Source organism: Thermobia domestica, unplaced genomic scaffold, assembly GCF_964235325.1.
Source record: "Thermobia domestica unplaced genomic scaffold, izTheDome1.hap1.1 HAP1_SCAFFOLD_171, whole genome shotgun sequence".
Lineage (NCBI taxonomy): Eukaryota > Metazoa > Arthropoda > Insecta > Zygentoma > Lepismatidae > Thermobia > Thermobia domestica.
The window spans coordinates 21,402-45,810 of NW_027655909.1; the positions used below are offsets into that span (position 1 = coordinate 21,402).

At 35.2% G+C, this 24,409-nt stretch overlaps 2 protein-coding genes across 9 annotated transcripts in view; one reads left to right on the top strand and one right to left on the bottom strand.

Moving 5' to 3' along the window:
- Naglu (N-acetyl-alpha-glucosaminidase) overlaps positions 1-24,409 on the bottom strand; it is a gene marked incomplete at its 3' end in the record, with an annotated part of 143,789 nt that overhangs the window by 16,554 nt on the left and 102,826 nt on the right. For 6 of the 8 annotated variants that reach the window (XM_081747300.1, XM_081747302.1, XM_081747306.1 and 3 more), the window contains 3 exon segments: positions 12,058-12,144; positions 16,141-16,227; positions 23,013-23,085. In XM_081747300.1, coding sequence (XP_081603426.1) covers positions 12,058-12,144; positions 16,141-16,227; positions 23,013-23,085 — 247 coding nt within the window. 8 annotated transcript variants of the gene reach the window in all.
- On the top strand, positions 2,616-6,711 carry LOC145676496 (uncharacterized). The gene is made up of 2 exons (XM_081747307.1): positions 2,616-3,074; positions 5,956-6,711. The coding sequence occupies exons 1-2, from the start codon at positions 2,621-2,623 to the stop codon at positions 5,976-5,978; spliced, it is 477 nt and encodes a 158-aa protein (XP_081603433.1). The 5' UTR covers positions 2,616-2,620; the 3' UTR covers positions 5,979-6,711.

The window sequence follows — 24,409 nt, forward strand, 5'->3', positions numbered from 1 at the left end:
GCGAAAGGAAAAGTAAGAAAGTAAAATAGTTAATTGAATAGTTCATGTTACTGGTTTTGTGTAGGCAGAATTAAGCCTTGAGTTAAAACATGTTGATTCTTGTTTTTCCTTGATAAAACTAAAGAAAAGTCGCTAGTCAGGAAGTTTAATATATGGAAATTACGGAAAATATTAAGGCTAGTGGAGACTTCAAATGAATGATTTATGTCTTTGGTCCGCTTTGAAAAGGAAAGAAAAAAAAAATAAGAGGAATCTATAGAGTTACAGATGAGCTGATGCTCGTAACTCATGTATTTTGACCCATATTTAAGGAATCATTTCCTCCCACATTTTCATTCCAAAGAAAGCCACTTTGCAGTAACTTCGAGTTCCATACATTTTTGATTATATTGTTATATAGGTTTTCTAAATTCTATATTTTGGATTTACGATTGGTTATAATAATACTACAGAAAATTTTGTCACTTGGAAAAAAAAAAAAAAAAAATCCTTTTGGGAAAAATGTTACTTGCTAACGGCGATTTCGATTAATGATATTATTACTTGTTAAAATTGTTGAATGTTTTCTATATTACTATTTATATAACACGTTTCGGTTTGTTATAATAAAATTTTCCATTTTGTTAGAAAACTTTTTCCATTTTCAAGTAGTTGTAGACAAATTCCTGATTATCTTAATAGTGATATTTTTGCATACAGTATAAGCCTTTTCCAGTATTGAACCTCACTCTTCACGTCGTCATTATTCTCAGCCGTGGGGGAGTGGAATTCTCCTTTCTCTCTCCTTTTAAAATTCTTATATTCTAAAGGGGGAAGTGGGGTGACGTCCTTTCTCGCAGGACTGTGGGTAGTGGGGGCTATTTAAAGATTATATGTGTATCGTTCATCCGTTACATATATAATTTTTAAATAAAAATAAATTTTATACACTGCCCTGGAAAGGCAAATTTATGCTGGCTTCGAGGTCCGGTTCGGGGAGGTCCAGCAAAAGTGTTCCCCTTTATATTCTAAAATTTATGTGTATTTCTTTGGTCAAATTAACCTCTAAATTAAATAACATATTTTCATTATACTATGCCTTTCTTGTTGAGTAATATAAATGTTGTATATGAATGTTAATGTAAAATACTTAATACAGTGTTGCCGGGGTCGGATACAAAATTTATGGTTTAGTAGGTCATTGTGTAATAAGCAGATAATTATTGATAAGGTTGTAAAAATAGTAGTAATTATTCTTTTGGTTTCTTTGTGCTTAATATTTTGTGGTGTGCTTGTAAGGATGGCACAGTCAAAGGAGACGCATGTAAAGTATAGATTTTCGGATTCTTCAAGTTCTAGTGGGGATGAATTTCTTGGATATTCTTATGAATTTAGTAATCCTATGTTTGATCATTTAAGGCCTTCAGCCCATATTCAAGTGAATCCTCACGAACCTTTACTAGGTGGTCAAAGTAGACCATTTCAGAATCAAAATTTTAACGTGGATCCACAAAGTAATGTGGGACACAGTACACAGTTTGCGAATTCCTCGCCTAATTTAAGAGCAGGAGGGAGTCAGAGCTTTCAAAATAAGTATAGAGTTCAACCATTTAATATGGCAGCTTCATTAAATTTAAATTTTGAGAAATTTGCTTCGGAAGGAATTTATAAATCTTTGTTGCATGATATTAATAGTCTACCTATAATAGATGGTACCAATACTGAGTCTACATTTCAGTTTTTATTAAAACTTGATAGTATTGTCAGAGGTAAGGGTTTGCCTTTAGATCTTGTGTTAGTAGCTTGTCTTTCTCGTACAAAAGGAGAAATGCAAGAAGTTATACAATCGTTTATTGGGGACGCTTCCCCTTGGCAAACAGTTTGTAGACATTTAGTGGTGCGATTTATTTCCACTATTGGTAGAACACAATTCATGCGATTATTTTTCTACGTTCCCATGCGGGAGGATCAATCATTATATGAGTTCGTAGATAATAAATTATCGATTATTCACGTACTTGATATGTCCTTTGATGAAGCCACCATTTGTAGTTTAATTACTAATATGGTAACGCCTTCTGCCCATCAATTTCTAGCTGAAAGAGGTATGCCTATCGATTTAAATCAATTGTATTTAGCTGCAGAACACTATGACGCTTTGCATAGATATAGGAAAGATTATTATCGATTACGTAATCAAGGTAGTAGCGTACGGGACTTGGTACCACCCCGTAAATCATCTTCCTTTATCGGAGCGAAAAACACAAAACAGCAAGTAGTGTTGCAATCTCGTGAACCAATAAATTTACATAAAACTTTAGTTTCTCCAGCTATGTATTCTTTACCATCTAACTATAAAAATTTTGATAAGGCGGAATTTTCTCATAATCATAATTTAGAATCTCAGTACTTAACTCAAAATAACTTAGACTTAAAACAAAATGGTAGTAAATTGGAAAATTTATTAGCGATTCCTGTTTACATTACGGGCATGCGTTTTAAGTGCTTAATTGATACTGGGAGTACGAACTCTTATTTGGCTCGACATCTTTATGATGAACTTAGAAAAAAATGTAAAATAAGAACAGAAAAGGTGAACGTTCAGACGATTGGCTTATGAAATGTACAAGTAACAGTGGATATGAGAGTAAGACTATATTTTAAAATTGGAAGACACCAATTTAGTGAAATTTTCTTCATCGTGGACTCTAATGAGTTTGATCTTCTGCTTGGAAATGACTTTCATACAAAATACAATTCCGTGATAGACATTGCTGGTAATTTATATAATATAAAAGCTCGGAAGTTAGTGGTTCCTATGATCCGAGCTGATGAACTTTTGTGTGCCCAGACTTCTCTCGCTTCTGCATATACTTCTAGGAATGGGGTGAGTGGAAAGCAGCCGCTATGCGACCTTGGTTGTCCGAAAGCTACACCTCAGCCTAGATCTTTTGGTAATTTCAATCAGAGTTTGACTCCATCGACATCAGTAACCAGAGACAGCGGAGTTAATACCACGTTTGACCCAGGAGTGGAATTCGTTTTTGATCAGTCCATATTGCATCCACCGGAGACTAAACCGGAGGAATCTCAAGGTAATTATACGGTTCCTGATCAATTATTACTATGTGATTCTAATTTACAGGAATATGTTAATAACTTGTTAACTTCATATTCTGATGTTATTGGAAACAAAATTGGTAGAGTAAAAAATTTCGCTTACAAAATTGAACTTGCCGATAAAACTCCCATTCGATTGCAACCTTATCAGCTTCCAACGCATAAGCAAAAGGAATTAGATTCTTTTATTGCACAGCTTTTAAAAGACGATATTATAGAGGAAGTAGATTATTCTCCCTACACGTCACCCTGCTTTCTAGTAACAAATTCAGACGGAAGCAGGCGGCTTGTAATTTCATACGGAGAGGTGAACAAAAAGGTGATGGTAAACAGCTATCCTTCTCCTAACATGGAGAATGTAATATCTAGTATTTCGGACAATAATATCTTTTCAAAACTTGATTGTAAATCCTGTTTTCATCAAATTCCTCTGTCTGAAGAGAGTAGAAATATTACTGCTTTTGTGACAAAAAATAAAATATATCGATATAAATCGGTACCAATGGGATTAGTATTATCACCTTTTGTTTTAAGTAATTTGATGTCAAAAGTCTTTGAAGGGTTAATTGGTAAGAATTTAGAGATATATTTTGATGACATAATTTTATTTAGCAAAGATATTGAGAGTCATAAAGCTCTATTAGAGGAGGTATTATCTCGACTAAGAAATTGGGGAATTACTATTTCAGAAAAGAAGTCCTGTCTATTTCAAACTAGTATTAAATATTTAGGGTTTCGTTTTGAAAATGGCAACATGTCAATAGACCCTGAGAGAATTAAAGCTATCCAGGAGATACCAAAACCAAAGAATAGAAAAGGAGTGAACAGAATATGTTCATTTTTCTCGTTCTATTCTAAATTTATTTATGGGTATTCAGAGTTAATTGCTCCCCTTCAAGAAATAAGATCTGTAAAAAAGCCTTTTAAATGGACTAAAGTTCATGATGAAGCCCTACAAAAATTAAAGGATGCCTTTTGTAGTCAGGTCATTTTGAAAGTCCCAGATATGAATTCCAACTTCGTAATACATTGTGATAGCTCTTTGCGTCATTTTTCTGGGGTTCTCAGCCAATATGATTCGGAAGGGAATCTTAGACCTGTATCTATGTTTAGTCGGGCAATTCCACAATCTGACTGGAGTAAAAATATATACGAGTTAGAACTTAAGGCTCTTTCTTTATCTTTGGAAAAATTCGAGTATTATTTGGCAAATCCCTTTGTAGTATATACTGATAGTAAGAGTTTAATTTGGTTACTTAATAACCATAAAAGACAAAGGAGATATGGAACCATGTTAGAGAAAATCTCGAGGTTTAAATTTCGTATAGTCCATGTAAGATCAAAAATAAATAGTATAGCCGATTTCCTTTCAAGGGTTGGAAACCATCTAGAATTCTATACAAAAGATGAAAATACAATGGAAGTCGTAAAAGATCATAATAAAACAGTAAATTTGTCTTTCATTAATTTTTGGCAAAATCCTGTGTTTAATGTGCCTCTTACAGATCACCAGAGGAAGGATCCTGAATTAAGAGAGATTATCAATAGGTTAGAGCAAAAGGAAGAAGTTCCTCCGTATGTATTAAGAAATAAGATCTTGTTAAAAAAGACTAAAGGTAAAGGGAATAATGGATTTAGAATTGTAATACCTAATTCTTTAATTCAGTCGATCATTGAGTATTCTCATTGTCCAATAATTCATGGTGGGCATATGGGATATCGAAAAACCATTGCTAAGGTTGCTGAAAAATATACCTGGCCTACTTTATATCCTGACATTAAGAATTTTATACAATCTTGTCATTTGTGCCAAACCTGTAAAGATTCTAATCGAAAACCTATGGGTCAATATTTTACAAAAAAGGTAATGCACCCAAATTATACTTGGTTTATTGATATTGCAGGGAAATTGCCTAGTAGTTCTGGATTTGAATATATTTTAATTGTCACTGACGCCTATAGTCGTTTTGTCTTTTTAGAACCTTTAAGACGACTAACCTCAAAAATCATCTGTAATAAGTTACAGGAATTATTTCTTCGATACGGCTTTCCTGGTAAAGTCCTAAGTGATGGCGCTTCTTATTTCGTGAGTGATTACTTCTTGAAATTCTTGTATAGCTATGGTATACAGAGTGTAAAATTCTCCCCATATAACCCACAATCGAACAGAGCCGAACGCACGGTGAGATCGGTTAAAAATTTAATTCGTATTTATGTTGATAAGTCTCAACAGAATTGGGCCCAATTACTATCTAAAATTGCTTTTACTATTAACATAAGTATGAATGAAACTACTGGGACTAGTCCATGTGAACTTTATATGGGACGGAAATTTTACCACCCATTAGATGTTAAATGGTTGATGGATTTAGATCTTTTAGACGATGACCAGGATAAAGAGCAAAAATTAGTCAATATAAATAATAACATTGAACGCGCTTGGAAACATAGTGCGAAGGTATATAGTCAAAAACATAATCCTGTTAATTTAAATATTGATGATTTAGTATTGGTTAAAAGGTTTATGAAAATTTCAGCAGAGAAACATTTCAATCCAAAGATCGCCCCTCAGTGGGAAGGCCCATACCGCCTTATTTCTAAACCTACACCAAATACAGTTTGGCTAGAAAATATTGAAAGACCATATGTTCATATAAAACGCCATGTTCGTTTTTGTAAGAAATATTTTCCACCGAGACAAGTTAATCAATCTAACCCATAAGGTAACATGAAAAAAAAAAGATTTGATGTGAGAATTGAGGTTAAGTAAATTATTAATATTGTACTTATTTATATATTTTAGGATGTTTGTTCGAACAAATTTTGTGTTTTGTATATTTTTTTTTATTCCTGCAGGAATGCCTCGTCCGAGAAAGTGAGAGGTCAACCCTTTTCATTTTGTAAATACCTCATCATCATCCTTTGTATATGTTATGTAAGGAATTGGAAAATTTACTGTAGAAGTTTGTAAAGAAGGCGTTAGCATTTGAATATTTATGGAAGATTTGGTAATGTATTGAAATTATTTTATTATTCAACTTGGGATTTGTTATGGTTAGGAATTTTTTTTTGACCGACCCTCGGATATTATGTAACCCACCCAAGTTTCATAATAAAATGAAACGTTGTAAAGGAAAACTTTTGTGAGATGAAACTCCAGTTTACTGTTAAGTTGGTTCTTTCTCTTGGAGTTGGAAGCACTGCTTAACCTTCGGTTGGATTTGCGCGAGTCGTCGATCGGGATGACGTCACGTTGCAGCCGAGGTTCTGGCTTTAAGGCTGAAACGCTTCGCAGTGTATAAAATGAGGTAAGAGTGATAGGTCCTCTGAATGAAAATGGGTCGTTAAAATTAATATTCTTTCCGTATAATCGTATAGTTTAGTTAATTTCTTTTGAAATCTATAACAATTCCTGACTATGGTTATTATTTAGAAGACATTATTATTATTCAATATATTTTGGAAGCACTTATTTCTAAAACATTGCGAAAGGAAAAGTAAGAAAGTAAAATAGTTAATTGAATAGTTCATGTTACTGGTTTTGTGTAGGCAGAATTAAGCCTTGAGTTAAAACATGTTGATTCTTGTTTTTCCTTGATAAAACTAAAGAAAAGTCGCTAGTCAGGAAGTTTAATATATGGAAATTACGGAAAATATTAAGGCTAGTGGAGACTTCAAATGAATGATTTATGTCTTTGGTCCGCTTTGAAAAGGAAAGAAAAAAAAAATAAGAGGAATCTATAGAGTTACAGATGAGCTGATGCTCGTAACTCATGTATTTTGACCCATATTTAAGGAATCATTTCCTCCCACATTTTCATTCCAAAGAAAGCCACTTTGCAGTAACTTCGAGTTCCATACATTTTTGATTATATTGTTATATAGGTTTCTAAATTCTATATTTTGGATTTACGATTGGTTATAATAATACTACAGAAAATTTTGTCACTTGGAAAAAAAAAAAAATCCTTTTGGGAAAAATGTTACTTGCTAACGGCGATTTCGATTAATGATATTATTACTTGTTAAAATTGTTGAATGTTTTCTATATTACTATTTATATAACACGTTTCGGTTTGTTATAATAAAATTTTCCATTTTGTTAGAAAACTTTTTCCATTTTCAAGTAGTTGTAGACAAATTCCTGATTATCTTAATAGTGATATTTTTGCATACAGTATAAGCCTTTTCCAGTATTGAACCTCACTCTTCACGTCGTCATTATTCTCAGCCGTGGGGGAGTGGAATTCTCCTTTCTCTCTCCTTTTAAAATTCTTATATTCTAAAGGGGGAAGTGGGGTGACGTCCGTTCTCGCAGGACTGTGGGTAGTGGGGGCTATTTAAAGATTATATGTGTATCGTTCATCCGTTACAACCTCCTCGTCTGAAGCGAAACGACGGCCTCCTAGGTGCTCCTTCAAGTGCGGGAACAGGTAAAAGTTGCTTGGAGCGAGGTCCGAGCATAGAGAGGGTAGTCGATGTGTGTTCAAACTCGTTGATGGCGTGCTGGGTCGGTCACTGCACTCCTCGTTGGAGAAAACGTTTTCTCTACCAGCTGCCGGTGAATTCCAGCCGCGGTTACATGTTTCGCCCACAGAAATCGAATACCTGAGCGGACTTCTTCGCGAGACCAGTTTCCCAAACAAGTCGCCATTTGTATTTACATACAACTAGCGCTGTAGGTGGCGAGTGGCTGAAAGTCTGCACAGTTGCCAACTCCATGTATTAAAATTACCTCACACTCTTCATTCCTCTATAACAGACGAAACTCAAGAAATATCAGCCTTGTAACGTTAGTTTCTGATCCTCCCTCGTAGCAGTAATTACAACTTTTTAAGTATTGTAATATTTTAAAAATACAACTAAAATTTTAAATGCATTTCTGTGTAGTATTACTTCAAAATACCATTATCTCTGCATCCCAATATAGTCATCTGGCCTAATTTATTGAGCTTTGCTGATAAAGACAGTGAGTCGCCCTTGAAACGAGTCCAACATCAACAATTTAATTTTATTATAATCATCTCCATGCAAATTATGCAGATTATATGTCATATGTTCATTTTACACTTTTTCAAAATAACCCATTCATTTTAACTAATTAAGTAACAAACTAACTAACAAGTAAACAACAACTGAAGCGTATCCACTAATAAAACTCCCTATCACATTTTCCGGCTGCATGCTACAGAAACCACGAATAAAAATTAGATGTTCTTTCAAAATATGGTCTAAAATGCACCCACTTTCTCTGCAGACCTTCACTTTGCATTACCCCTATACGATTTGCATAACTTAACAGTAACCTTAATCTCTGACACAAAAAGCCCTACATAACTTTTTCCCCTTTACTCCAGCGCTTCAAAGCAAGCTTTTCCTTTTCCTCTACATCAAGTCATAATGAATGCTGATTCATATTCTCTGATGCAGAAAAATCCTACAAAATTTTCGAGCTTTAAGTTCATCAATTTACAAGAAACTTCTATAGCAGTGGCATATTTTAATCTACTGCCCTTTTCTCTCAATGGCCAAATATTCAAAATTCATTATGATTAAAACCTACCGCAATACGATGATCACGTCACCACACCAAAAATCGCCGCGATCGGCAAAGTAGTTTTTGCGTGATATGCATTGGACAAACCAACTTTCTGGTAGAGAGTTCGGTAAGTGAAGAAATACTATAGAGCATTAGTCGAACGGATGGTTCAATTCTTGTACACACCAATACAAGTAACATACGAAAATAAAACGGAAACTAGAAAATCTATTAAAAGGACCAAGACTTTTTTGGTTGTTTTGTTTTAGTGTGTCTACGAATGTTGTTACGATAGGAGATACTGAAAAGAAACAAGAATATGAACTTGACAATGCACTTCCTGTTTCGACTAATGCCACTAGATATGAAAAATGTATCGTTTTCCATTCCAGTGTTTTGAATGATCTTTCTTAGTCCTTACGAGCAATATTCAACATTTTGTAATGAATGATCACAAGGAACACACAGCGTAATACTACACAATGCACGTGGATAATCTTGGCACTTCTAAGCTTCTAACTTTCTCATGAAGCCTTCCCTACAGGGATAAAATTAGAAATTAAAAGCTCACTTGATCTGTGATCGAATCCGAGACTCCTAGCACAAGAGGTGTACCCTCAACTACTAACTTCCCTCCTTCCCCCCCCCCCACGCCCCTTGTTCAAATAGTCTCGGATATTGAGTAATACATTATTTCCTGAAACAACCTGTATAGATTCATCTTAAGCAGTGTAATTATCGCACCAGCTTTTGAGCTCACGCTTGAGAACATGTATGCCTCAAACTGGAACCTAGAACAGTACTTCATGAGCAAAAATTTGCTACTTACCAATATATATATCCTTCCGTGAGAAAACTAAATATTCTCCAGACGTATCGGAACAATAAGCTAATTCCATCTGCAGTGGCAAGATAAGAAGGATAAAAACGGATAAAGGAAATATGGTATGAGAACAAGAATACGTAGCACCAAGTGATTTTCATAAGCAGATGCACCATTTCGTAATAATCAAGATAGTGTACTATTGATAGTAAGTTCCAATGGTACGGACGGGTACATATCAGCATCCTAGATTGAAGTTCACTCTCGAGCATGAATCCGATAACTGTCTCCCATTTTCATATTTACTGATAACCCGATCGCACAATAAATTTATAATAAAAGTATATCGAAAATCCACTGCAGGCACTACTTCTATACATCAACAGTCAGCCCATGCATCACTGTACAAGGCCAATATTTGCAAGAAATTCTGTCGTAGGGCATTATTAATTCGTGATTGTTCAAGTAATCTCAATGCTGAAATACAGTTTTTATATCAAATAGGACAAAAAGAGCGGTTATAAGTTGCGTACATTTCAAAAATGGTTTAATCAAACACGTAGATCGGAGCAAATTCCTGAAAGAGTTATTTTCAAAGAAGGAAAAAGTTGGATAGGAATTCCTTACTTTCCATAACTATCAATCAAAATTCAACGTATTCTTGCAAAGCATAAATAACATATCTGCTTCCGGTATCCCCCAAAAAAGTTTAGAAAAACATCTCACCGGTTTTAAAAGTTATTTTTTGATCTACTAAATAAGTCACGTATTTGTCATGCTCAGTGTGAATGGGACTCTGCGCACATAGCTGAAACCAAGAGTAATATTAACACCCGAATTAAAGAATACATAAGACAATCAGAAGTCACAAGAAGAGGGTATCAGGATTGTCACTTTACCTAAAACAACATACACATAATATAGAGTAGGTTAATGTAACGGGTTCAGGAAAAAAAAAAAAAAAAACGCGAGATCAAAGAATCATTCATTATTTATAAATTAAACCGGCTTTAAATCTGGATTCTGGCAACATTGATAAAATCTGGTTACCTACTTCTGATGTGTGCTTTGGTTCCGGCAACAGTGACTTAGCATAGACACCATACAACCTTCAAACTCTTTCTTCCACTGTGCTCTGCTCGTTCTTTTTAGTTCAAATCTTTTTACGCTACGTTGATTTGGTGATATGTATTCCCGTTCCCATACCATATTTTTTTTATCATCCATTTTTATCCTTGTTATCTTACCTCTGAAGACGGAATTAGCTTGTTGTTTCGATACGTTTGGAGAATATTTAATGTTCTCATGGGAGGATATATTGGTAAGTGACAGTTTTTGTTAATTTAAATCATCCTCTCATGCGCCTACATAATTTTAACAATACTTCATGTGCTCTTAAACCTTTCAACACTGAACCCTTGGTTCATTTGGAAACATTGCAAGTAGTAGTACCAACTAGGCCTCTAGCAAGATGGATGATTCTTTAAGAGGCTGTTACAGAATATACGAGAACACTATTAGCTTGGTAACATTATGTTAAAAAAAAAAACAAAAGTGGGAAGAAGATTCATTCAATTTCGTAAGCTATTCAATCAACATCCAACATATTTTTCGCTTTGTAATATTTTTTCTTCAAAAGCCAATGATTCTGGTTTTAAATACTTAAGAGCTTGACATACTAAAAATAATACAGAATTTACCATTTTTCTTTTGCTTGTTTTTCATAAGTGAAAGGAGATAATGAAATGTAACTTACCACAATCATAGATAATGTTATTTTACAACAGAAAATATGAGCCTGAAGAATTTTCAGTGTTTCCATCCATAGAAATTATAGTGTTGCCAGAATAACATTTCCCCCAAAATCTAAGTTAAGGCAGCGACTAGAGGAACGAACTCAACTGCATTTGATTACATATAATGTTGTTTTGGTATCCTGTGAACTACTTTTCAAATAACATTATTATTTAATTTTAATAACTGTATGTTAAAACTATTTTGTTTCTTACAAACTAAATACAATTATTATTTAAAAAGTAGTTCACAGGATTCCAAGACAACATGATACGTAATCAAATGCAGTTGAGTTCGTTCCTCTAGTCGCTGCCTTAACTTAGATTTTGCGGGAAATGTTATTGCGGCAACGCTATAATTTCTATGGATGGCAACAATGAAAATTCTTCAGGCTCATATTTCCTGTTGTAGAATAACATTATCTATGATTCTGGTAAGTAGCATTTCATTATTTTCTTTCACTTGTGAAAAACAAGCAAAAGAAAAATGGTAAATTTTGTGTTATTTTTAGTATGTCAGTCTCTTAAAAAATCTGCAGGAATCACTAAATTCCATAAGTATTCAATATATTCTTTAACAGTAGGTACTTGATTATTCTTATTTTGTGTGTTCATTATCCTGATTTTATTTCATGTTCAACAAAGCCATAAATCCTAAAGAGTGATTGTAGAATAAGTATTTAGAGAAATTTTAAATTACGTATCACATTTCAAATCATGCAATCTATCGATTACAAATGTGTACTCGCAAAGATAATTATATATCTATTATATTTAAATATAATTACATAACATACACTTACAGGTTCTTTCAAATCAAGCGTTGGCAAGCTAGTTATAACGTACCGTCCATGATTTGAGTATGGAATCGTGCAGTTATAAACGGAAGTCTGGAATTAAATTAAAATCATGCAATGAACATGCGTTCTAAATGAATGTTACAAAATGTTGAAGTTATTCTTTTTACAAATAAAACATAAAACAAGACAAAACAAAACACAGAGTTACGAGGATAATTCAGCAAGTAATGCCTCCAAGCTCACTACTTGGCCAATAGAACTCCGAACATTCTGAACTGTTTATCATTAATGCACCGACGTTTAAGCCATAGAATATCACATCTTTCACCTTCCCATATCTTCTCGTTCCAGAGTAATGGTGCAATCCATGTCATTCAGTGGTGATATCCGGTTGAAACAGCGGGCTGTCATTGAATTTCTGATTGCGGAAGGTTATCCGCCCAGGAACATTCATGGTCGGCGATGGGTCGTGGATACATCATTACGACCCGGAAACGAAGCGTCAGTCGATGGAGTGCCGCCACATGTTCTCTCTTCCGCCCAAAATATTCAAACTTCTCCCATCTGCTGGCAAAGTGTTATTGACATTCTGCCTCATCCTAAGTATACTTCGAATCTTGCGCCCTGCGACTTTTGGCTCTTCTCCAAATTTAAGGATCACCCTAAGGGTGAACGCTACAGTTGTAACGCGGAGGTGGAAGCAGCAGTTTGGCAATAGTGTCGCCAACAGCTACCATAATTCTTCGTTGATGGCATAAAAAACCTTGTTTCGTGTTACCGCAACTATGTTGCTGCCACCATTTGTAGCTGACATTGCAAGCTTTCCACTGATACCTGTACCGGTGCTATCTGTCAAACACAAATAAAGGTATCATCTTGGAAGCATTACTTTCTGACTTACCCTCGTACATAAAAGTTTTTTTTTTTCACTATTTTAGCTTTAATGTTGGTCTTAATATTAACAAATTTAGCGAAAGAATAAAAAGTATATAGTTTAAGTAAATTAAAGTGTTTTATCTACTTTGGCTGCATGCAAAGGTAGAAATCCAACTCCAAAACACAAACTTGTTAACAAACAAGTAAGTTAGTAAAAGAACTATAGGAGAAACATTTAAAGTGCATAGAATTTACAGTGTTCTAATCCGTTACTAGGAGAATGCTATTAAATAAATTAATGCGGAGTTGCAAATCTTTCTTACTCCTTAGAAATTCATGGGCACAATATTCACGTTGTAGTTCTAAAGTTCTGATTTCTACATCAAAAGTCTTGAAATTGACCACTAGTTCATTTAACCCTTTTGGGATTTGGGATTTTTAAGGTAAATTTTAGATTTTCAGTAAAGCCGCTACTGCGTTGATATTATTTATCCTAGAATTTTTCTTCGTACCTCATTGTCTTCAGAATAAAGCAACCTCCCAAACGGTACCATTCACATCTTCGTATCATATACCTGAAAAGGGGAATTTGAGGAAAAATGTTTTTTTTTTTTTTTTTCTGAAAAAATATGTTTTTCTAAACTGTAGGCCGCTTTGGACCGGTCCTGTGTTAACGTACATATCTCAAAATTTCTTGAAAAATAGAGGAGGAAATAAGACGTAACACGTGTGTTCTGTCTGATGGTCATGTCGAAGACATATATATATATATATATATATATATATATATATATATATATATATATATATATATATGTGTGTGTGTGTGTGTGTGTGTTCTTGGACCCCATTAAATCTTTTAGACACCATTTGCGAGAGAACAAAATAAGCCATTTCATTGTACTCTTGAAGGTCAAACAGATGACGTCATGACCCCCATAAACTTACGAGCTCCTTCTCAAAACACGTGTAATCTGTTTCGCAATGCAAGTAGGACTGAACAATAAAAATCCAGTGGTAATAGGTGTTAAATGAACGTGCTAAAACAATACACATGTACGGTATATGTCTATACCATAAATCCCGAAAGGGTTAATAACATCTTCAAGAAGCTCAATGAGTTATTTTCCTCAAGTTCTCGCATTCATCAATGGTATTGTTATTTTCACACAAATAAATAAAAGGAACCTGAGCTGGGACTGTAATTATAAGCCCTTAGTTTCTCACCCAACTGACATATTTTAGAATTTTAAAAAATATGAAACTAAAAAGACATTTTATAGCTTCCCAAAATTTTGTCCTGAAAAGGTCATGATAGAAGTTCTGGCATATATAATATCTGGATAAAAGGCAAGAATGTTTATTTTTAAATCTTGACAATAGTACAGTAGAAGTCGATATACTGCGGGGAAAAGTATGTCCCCCAATAAGAAATACATTTTTCTTACAATGGAAACTTACTTTTGAAAGTTAAGTTGAAACAGTATTTTTTTAATGATGTTCTGCAGTATAATTTTACTATTAGACTCACTCACTTTCCCTACTCCCTAGTTGAACCATGACTCCTGAAGTACAAAGGATTTCGCAGAAGAAACCAGATAGACTGATTTTCGTCACTTCGTTACACCGCGGTAAGGTTATAACTAGGACCAGTATTTTTGGTGGAAAAGAAGTACTGAAATTGGTGGGTTAAAAAAAAAAGAAAAAAGAAAAGAAAGAAAAATGCCGTTTTGCTGGAAATTTGGTGGAATGAAAACTACCTTAATTAATAACTGTACTAGATTGCAAACACAATTTTAATATTTTTGTACCAAATTCTATACGTCTAGATATTTGGTCACTTGGAAAATGTGTTTTTAATTTAACAATGAAAAATGTAAATTAAAATTGTTTACGTGTGTACAAGTGTTTATTGAATATGTTATTAGTTATGCATCATCATGCTTTGTGAACTGATATTTCCAGTGAGAGACTATACGCCTATGGAAATATAGAACATGATATGCTTTCAACATTTTGAACGGTTATATTATGAAGAATTTTTATTCTCCATGTTCGATGAACGAGAGCGAAAAGCAGAAAATGGCCAAAAACTGACATAACGTGTTTTCTCATCTTCGCAATGATTTATTTCATAAGATTGAATTTCGCTTGCCTGTACAAATACACATATCAGGTTTTGCCATCAGGAGATTTTTTTTAAAAAGATTTTTATTAGGAATAATATAGTCCATAAAGTGTAAGTTTCCTCGGTTAAGTGAAAAACATCTGTAACGGTCTTAACCATACTGCTGGAAAAGAAAATCTATCTATATATATAAATAAAAGTGACTGTGTCTGTGATTTAATAGCTGTTGAACCACCTGACCGATCTCGAACGAATTGTCAACATAGATGAGGTTCGTGCTTTTTATCATTTCACTTTGGTGGCTCAACTTGGAGGAAGAGGGGAGATACATAAAAATGATCGAAAATGACCGATATTAATGTCAAATGCATAGTTTCGAGGTCACTGAGATGAACAGTGACACTTCCGTTATCGTTTAAATTTAAATTCGGCCCCACAAACTGAGGGAGGGGAAGGGAGAAGGTATATAAAAACGATCGAAAATGACCGATATTAGTGCCGAATTCATAGTTCTCGGAGTTCCTAAGATGAACATTAACAGTTCCAATGCCGTTTAAATCCAAATTCAGTCCCGCATCTTGGGAGATGGGAAGGGGAGAGAGGCATAAAAATGATCGAAAACGACCGGTATCAGTGTCGAATCTATAGTTTTCGGGGTTGCTGAGATGAACAGTCACACTTCCGATGTCGTTTAAATCCAAATTCAGCTCCCATCAGTACTCCTAAGGGGGGACGATGACATATAAAAATAACTGAAAATGACCGATATTAATGTCGAATTCATAGTTTTGGTGGTCCCTAAGTTGATTAGTGACAGTTTCGGTGCCCTTCATGTCCAAAATAAACGTATTTTCCATACGTGAAGAACGGAGAAAACAAATAATTCATGCCTTTTGGACAGCTCTTGTACGTGAAACATGCAAAAATTTCAGGCAAGAAAACATGTTAACATTTAATAGAAACGACAGGGTCTAACTTTTCTCATAGGTTTCTAGTGTTCAATCCTCTAGATTATTCATGATTATCTTTGTCAGTTCTCTAAGCATCCCGTTTTCCATGCTGTTATAAAAGACATTTCATACCAAAGCTCTTAACCTGAGGGTTGGTCTCCGGCATATGATATACTTGCCTCGCATACGGTAACTGGCTGTAAAATTGTACACTGTGCGCTGTGAACAAAGCAAAAGGTAAGATTAATACATGGAAAAATGTTTAAATATAGATAAATCATTGAGATAATGCACTAATGTAAATGAAGTCACTGAAATAATGTACGGGCTGGATTCATAGAGCAGATGAAACGTACTTCTTATCAAATTCTGTCTTCTTAATCAATTTCAATATACATGGTGCACTGAGGGAGACAGCCTTTAGATTTTTACAGTTGAGGAATATAAAACACATTAATTTGGCTCTGGAAATTGGTTATTTGTAATTGCACGGAAAAGTATATAAATTTCATGTATAGTTACTTGATTGGTTTTAGACACAAATTAAAGAATTCAAGGAGAAGCAGTTCGGAACACGGCGGCTTAGTGGTAAAGCGCTCATCTCTGTTGCGTGAGATCCCTGGTTCGACTCCACTTCGCGCTAAGTGGGCTTTGTAGTAGACAAACACCATGTGCATAGATTTTGTCAAGGTTTTCCAGTTTCTCCCACTTTCTTTAGTCCGCAATTTCATTCATTATCATCACTATTTCCCCAATAACCATGAGACCTTAAACCAACCAAAAATAAATAAATAAAAAAAAATGTTTCTTAGTAGTTTTACTTTACTATATTGTAATACTTCAAATAGTTATATATCACAACAAAATGTAAAATTAAAATGTGCAGAAGTTAGTACGGTCTATACTTTCTAGCGCTTTCTATAACGATGTTTACATTTGACAAATACGTGACAAAAAAGCAATTATGTCGTATTTCTTAGCTGTGAACTTGCCCAATCGTGCAGCGCTGCTCTAGAGTCGAAAACTAGTTTCAACACCTTATTATGCAAATATTTTGGGCAGCACCTGAATGTATCTCAGCTGCTGGATTGGGGGAAAAGTGTCTGTGAAATGAGTATCATGGTCATCTTATCTCAATTCTATAAAAAATTGTGACATGTAAGTTATATACGCTGAAAACTTGGAATCTCTATAATCTTGGAAGACTTTAGTCAATGTTGTATCGCTTGCGGATCCCCAGATGTTGAACAGATTAGAAAGTATCCAGATGTTGAACAGATTACAAAGTACCCACATGTTAAACAGATTAGAAAGTACCCAATGTTGAACAGATTAGAAAGTACCCAGATGTTCAGCAGATTAGAAAGTATCCAGATGTTGAACAGATTAGAAAGTACCAAGATCTGAACAAATTAAAAAGTACCCAGAAGTTGAACAGGTTAGGAAGTACCTAGAAGTTGAACAGATTAGAAAGTATCAAATGTTGAACAGATTAGAAAATACCCAGATGTTGAACTGAATAGAAAGTATCCGGATGTTGAATAGATTAGAAAGTACCCAGATGTTGAACAGATTAGGAAATACCCAGATGTTGAACAGATTAGAAAGTACCCAGATATTGAACAGATTAGGAAGTACACAGATGTTGAATAGATTAGGAAGTACTTAAATATTACAGATTAGAATGTACCCAGATGTTGAACATATTAGAAAGAAAGACAACAAATAGGAGTTTGAGGAAGCCTGTTGAAAATGGTGGCTACACGTAATCTACGTCGTACATTAAGCTAAAATAAGATGCCGATGGCTCTCTTTTACTTCAAGATTCTATTTCAACCACTTTAAAAGTTCTAGAGAGCGCTGCATTATCAAAAACAAAAATTTTTTTAATTCTTTGATTTCTATGCATGAGACAAACTTCTTTTTCCCCTTTATTTTATTTATTTACTTAGTTGGTAATTTTCACGTAATAACATCAACAGTTTGCAGGCACCAAGAGAATATCTGTTGTAATTTGTAGGGTATATTGATACAAATACGTTTGCGGCATTTAGTGGGTAACAGGAAAACTATTTCGTGTAGAGAAATATAGTTGCCACTACGCTAATCTTTGTTATACAGGGCTAGCATAAAGGATTCATCATTATTCAAAATGTTATATTTTCAAAAGTATTACACGTACGCTCATAAAAGATATATATGAAAAGAATCACACACTGACCAAGCTTATAGACCCTCTACAAATGTTCAAAATGTGCCCCTTTGGTGACACGACACACGTCCAGATAATACTTGAGTTCATTCCATATATTTTGTAGCACAGTCCTGTCAATTGTCTGCACTGCAGCACTGATGCGTTCTTTGAGCTCGACTAAGGACGGTGGTAGTGGGGGTACGTACACAAGATTCTTAACGTAGCCCTACAGGAAGACGTCGTAGGGCGTTAAATCAGGAGATCTGGGAGGCCAGGGGAACAAAGCTAGGTCACTGAGTTGAATTAAGTTTGAATTTAACGTCCTTTTCAGCAACGAGGCTATACGAGACGGGACCTACTGATTAACGTGGTGTCCGAACCACCTGAGCTTCCGCCGGGAACCGAACCCGGGTCTCCCACGCCAAAGTTAGGTCATTCTCACTAATATGCCGAATCCAGCGATGCGGAAGTTCATCATTTACGTAGTCACGAACTGCGATGTGTCAATGAGGGGGTGCCAAACTCTACACAATACAAACTTGGTGAGTTTGTGGTTCTTTTCATATTTCTTTCATGTGTAATACTTTTGAAAATATAGCCTTTTCAAAACGAATGAATCATTTATGCTAACCCTGTACATAGAAGTGAGTGGTTAGCAGAACTAACCACCGTGCCTTAAACTCAGATTTTTGGGCAGCCATATCAACTAAATTGAACAATTCCTTGCATAAGGTGAACCAAAAAAAAAAATGAAATCTGTAGATATGCTCCGTCTCAGGATTATGCCCTTTAGGCTAAAGGAAACAGAATATTGATGAAGGTGAATAATAATGAAGGAATTATGTAATGAGAATGTAGGAGAACCCCACGAAAAGTCCATGGACATGATATTGTCCACCACTCACATTGTCTCAGATCGAAATAGGGACCTCTCGCACTAGAAGTGAGCACTCAACCACTGAACTCTCGTGTCTCCAGTTCCCTTTCTATGCGTTGTTAATTTGCATTTAAAACCAGTCAAGTCATAATTAGGAAACAGCAACAGATGATACTGTTATTATAGCTAGAACCGAAGAAGGACTACAGGAGATGATTGACAAAATGGTTGATACTGGGACACTATATGGAATGGAAATTAACGTAGAAAAATCAAAAGTTATGAGAATGTCCCGTGGAAACGCGCCCTTGCTGGTCAGAGTAAACAAAAAGAACATGAACAGGTGAATTATTGTAAATATCTATTATTTTGATGAGAGACTCTTATTGCACCAAAGAGATCAGGTCAAGAATTGAGACATTCAACAAGAAAAGATCACTCTTAACTGGCAGGCTCAATATTGGAGTAAGGAAAAAGTTGATCAAGTGCTATATATGGAGAATTGGACTTTATGGTTCAGAAACTTTTACATTACGCAAGTTAGAGAAAAATATTTAGAGCGCTTCAAAATGTGGTGCTGGAGGAAGATGAAGAGGATAAAATGAACAGAGAGAGTAACAAATGAAGTTATTTTAAAATAGGTAGGAGAGAAGAGGACGCTTTTAGGCAGCATCCTTTGCAGGAAGGTCAATTGGGTTGGACACTTCTTGTGAAGAAATGATCTTCTTCATATCACGATAGAGGCAAAGATGGAAGTGAGGAGTAGGAAGAAGAAAAACACAATTGATAAATTATTTGAAAAATAGAAGAAAATACTGGGAGTTAAAAGAAGAAGATAAAGATCGAAAAACGTGGAAGAAATATTTCTAGGTCAGAATCTTAGAAAGAAGAAAAGAAAACTCATTCGTCCGAGGACTTGCTAAAAGCAAAATACTTAATAATAATAATAATAATAATAATAATAATAATAATAATAATAATAATAATAATAATAATAATAATAATAATAATAATAATAAAATATATTGCAACTACATGAGTAGTAAGACTATCCATGGCTATCCAGGATTGATTATTTTAACAAAAGGAAGTATTGGAGATGGAGAAAAGAATGATAATAAGGAAGTGGAAAGAAGTAGATTGGATAAAGAAGGTAGGAAGAGAGAAACTGATGAACTGGACAGGAGGCTTACTTATTAATGAAGTATGGCAAGGAAGTTTGGATAGCATAGACAAGAAGAAAATAAAAAAAGGCCCTTATAAGAAACAAAAATGACGGAACGTGATAGTTGGAAAGTGAACAAGAAGACTTACGGGATTGGCTGAAGGCCTCAGCAAATAGGAGAAAAGAAAAAAATACAACAATAACTATATATATGTGTGTTAAAAGAATTTAAATGTTTTGATAGCAATGACTATATATATGACTGTTAAATAATTCAAACTTTCTCATAACAATGACTGTATATATGTCTGTATTTTCATTTATTTTCGATATTGTCCGAAGAAGGATATGTTAGATATCCGAAACCGTTATTATAATTTAAAATAAAGTGTGTTTTAAGCTTTGGTCAGTGTTTCTTTTGTTAAAACTACATGAGATTTACATCTCATTATCCTTGCACGTAAATTGGTATTAATAAGTAATGTCCATAAAGTAATGGTGATAAAAAGGAAAAGAAAAGAGAAAAGGATAAAATTCAAATCAAATTAATGGAGAAATATAAACAATACCAGTACAGAACAAGAACATATAAGAAATAATAAGAAGGAGACTGTAGGAGGCAGAGAATGAGTTGAGTTGAGTTGATTTTGGGTTTAACGTCCCGTTCAGCAACGAAGCTATATGAGACGTGGACCTACTGATTAACGTGGAATCCGAACCACATGAGCTCCCGCCGGGAATCGAACCCGGGTCTCTCACGCCAAAGGCGCGTACGCTAACCGCTTAGCCACGGAGGAGCTCAGGAAGCAGAGAAGTTTTATGAACAAGCAAGAGACTTTATAAGCGCTGATCTAAGCTGGAAAGGCTGAATGGGTGCTGTATAAAGAATAAATCAGAGATGATGATTTCAAATGTGAATTATTCAACTAAAGTTGACTAAAGCTGTAAGTTGATCCCATAGAAATGTAACAAGATTACGTTTGCCTCTGTACTAACGTACACAGCAGAGATATACACTATTACAAGCATGTTAGGGAAGACAATATATATATATATACACGAGGGGAAGTCCGAAAATAAGTTTCCCCAGGCGATGTGCACAAAGGTGGGGATGTAGGACCAAAAATAGCAAGTGACATTAAAGAGCAGACGTGCCTTTATTTTTCTACGTAAATACCACATACATTGAGACATTTGCCATATCGGTCTATAAGCTTCAAAAACCCTTCCAGGAAAATTTCAGAGTTGTGCACACACGGAAGAAGCGTCGAACAGCTTCTGTGACTTCAGCATTCGTTTTAATCATGTCATCCACCACCCTAACATTTTCGTCTGTAGTGGCCGTGCACATCCTTCCAGATCTCGGTTTGTTCAACACTTGCTGCCGCCCTTCACTGAATTGGCGACACCATCGCCGCACTATTTCTTTCGACATCACATCAGCCCCACAGATTTCCACGAAGCGGTTATGGATTTCTGGTCCCGATACACCACGTGTCCATTCATAGCGGACAATCACGACGTCAGAACGTGCCTTCTCTCCATAGCTACCAGGCTCAGATTAAGAGACTCGCCTCCGCTTTGCGCAGGCGCTGTGACGGCGCCATCTGCAGGATTGCGGGAGAACGATACTCACTTATGTCTGGGTGTGTTGCGCGTGCAACCGCTGTCTTGTTTCTCCCGTTGGTGTTCGCTTTCCTGGGGAAAGGGAGGGGGGAAATTTATTTTCGGACTCTCTTCGTAATAAGAAACGAAACCATAAGGAGACAGTGAGAGATAATAATTTTTTACGAGTATGAAGAAGAAAAGATTGAAATGGTACGGAGATGTGAGAAGAATCAAATAACAAAAGATGCCAAATATAACGTGGGATAAACAAAAGCTGTACGTCAAACCTAAATGAACAGGAGAAGAACGAAGAAAAAGAAGGAACATAGGGTGATTGAAGATGTGGGAAGGGAAAAGTAGACCACAGAAGAGTTACAGAAGGAAAAATTGACAACATATAATAAAAAAAAATGAAATTTTTGAGTTTAATGCCCCATGAAAACACCCTTTAAGCTAAAGGAGACGATGATTAAAGCAAGTTGATGATAGTGGAAGAATTGGGAAATGAGAAAGTGGGAGGAAACGGGAGTACCCCGAAAAAAAAACCACGGGCACGATGTTGTCCATCACAAACTTACTTGGCCGGAAATCGAACCAGGATCCCACGCACTAGAGGTAAGCGCTCTACCACTGAGCAACCATGCCTCCCAAGAGAAGGTAAAGAAGCTTTATCTATCTCCTCTTGTGAAAACATAATACGGAGAAGAAACAGTTCTTGTTCTAACTTGTTCGTACAGTACATCCTAACTCAATCAGTTTTTAATGCTTTTTTTAACAACGAGAAGGTGAAATATTTGTAATAATTGCACAGGAGAGTCATTTGTGAATCAAGAAAATAGAAACCTTATCTGCAAAGATTCAAGCAATACTAATAATAACCGATTTCATCTAATAATGTCAAGCTCCAGAAAAGGAAGAATATGCAGACTAAAGAGGGGGAAATATGTACCCGAGACTCCTGTAACCGAGATAATCTAGTTCGTAGATTCAGATAGCTGTTAATAGAGCCAATATTTGGAATGTAGAACAATCCAGTTGAACGGAGTAGCTGTACAATCGATTTTAACACATATGAAAGAAGCGTTAAAGAAAATACCTGTCACACATCTGTACAATTATGATATTCTATTTAATTAATTAGAACTGCATTATATACTAACCTTAAGTGTTTGCCAAGCTTCTACTAAGTCCGCGTTTTCTACTCCATAACGTCGTGTAGCGTACGATGCAAACCTGCAACATTAAAAAAAACATATTGTTAAATCCACTAAAGGAACTAAACTGATACACGACTATAACTATTAATTTAAAGCCAGAAATATGCCTAAAATGCTGGTGTGCAAAACTTCAGATTCTCCTAGTAATGATAACTTTACAGAAAGAACTGAACCCATAATAAATGACATAAGTAACTGGAACAGAACGCTGGTGTATTTCAAGCTAATATAATTGTTACAAACTCATCATGATATGCTTTATATATATTTTGTTTCAGAATGTTACATATAACCTTAACCATGCCTGCAATGTTTTATCATTTGGAACACATGAGATCTGATTATACAAAATAATAATAATCCGCTGAGAAAGGTCCAGTGAAAACTTTGGCTATAAATATTCAGACACATTCTTGAGTTTAAGTTGATTTAATTTGATTTGAGTTTAGCGTTCCATTCAGCAGCGAGGCTATATGAGACGTGGACCTACAGCTTAATATAGGGTCCGAACCACATGAGCTCCTGCAAGGAATAGAACCCAAGACTCCTACGCCAAAAGCACGTTCGTTGATGGCTTAGCCACATGAGAGCTCTTCATAAGTTTAAGCTAACACGCTTAACTGTAACGTGATAATAATCTGTCAAGAACAATATTATTCATTTTGTGTATTCGAGGTGATTTGTGAAATATTCTCATTTTTGAAGTTTATAACAACAAATTGTGATCATTCGCTGGAGCTACAGGTTAATTACACGAGCTCATAACAACAAGGAAAAACAAATACACTCACAGAAATTCTTCACGTCTAGAAAGTACGTGTGGTTAGAATAAAAACGGACTGATGCTACAAAATCTTTTATTGGATATTTTGCACAATGGGAACTCTATCACCTTCAAAGTACTCCCCTTTACGATCCTTACATCGTTCCATACGATTTTTTCATTGTTGGAAGCAGTATTGCCAGTCATTTTTTGAAATCATATTCATGACATCCGTCACTTTTCTTTTCACAGCTTCTACTGTCTCAAATCTGGCTCCTTTCAGGGCTGACTTCACAGTGGGGAATAAAAAAAGTCACATGGAGCAAGAACCGGCGAATATGGCGGGTGATTCAACACTGGAATGCCATGTTTAGCCAAAAATGTCTTAACTTATAGGGCCGTACGGACAGGAGAATTTTCTTGCAGAATTCATGACTTTGTTTGCCACAAATCAAGTCGCCGTCTTCTTACTCTCTCACGAAGGGTTGTCAGAACATCAAGATAATAATGTTGTTTACAGTTTAACCCTCGGGTACCCAATGAACGTACACGATCCCACAGATATCGGAAAAAACAA

Coding starts and splice junctions, on each gene's coding strand:
- LOC145676496 (XM_081747307.1), top strand. CDS start 2,621: ATGAGAGTAAGACTATATTTTAAAATTGGAAGACACCAATTTAGTGAA. Junction 3,075..5,955: donor TAAACCGGAGGAATCTCAAG/GTAATTATACGG, acceptor TTATTCCTGCAG/GAATGCCTCGTCCGAGAAAG.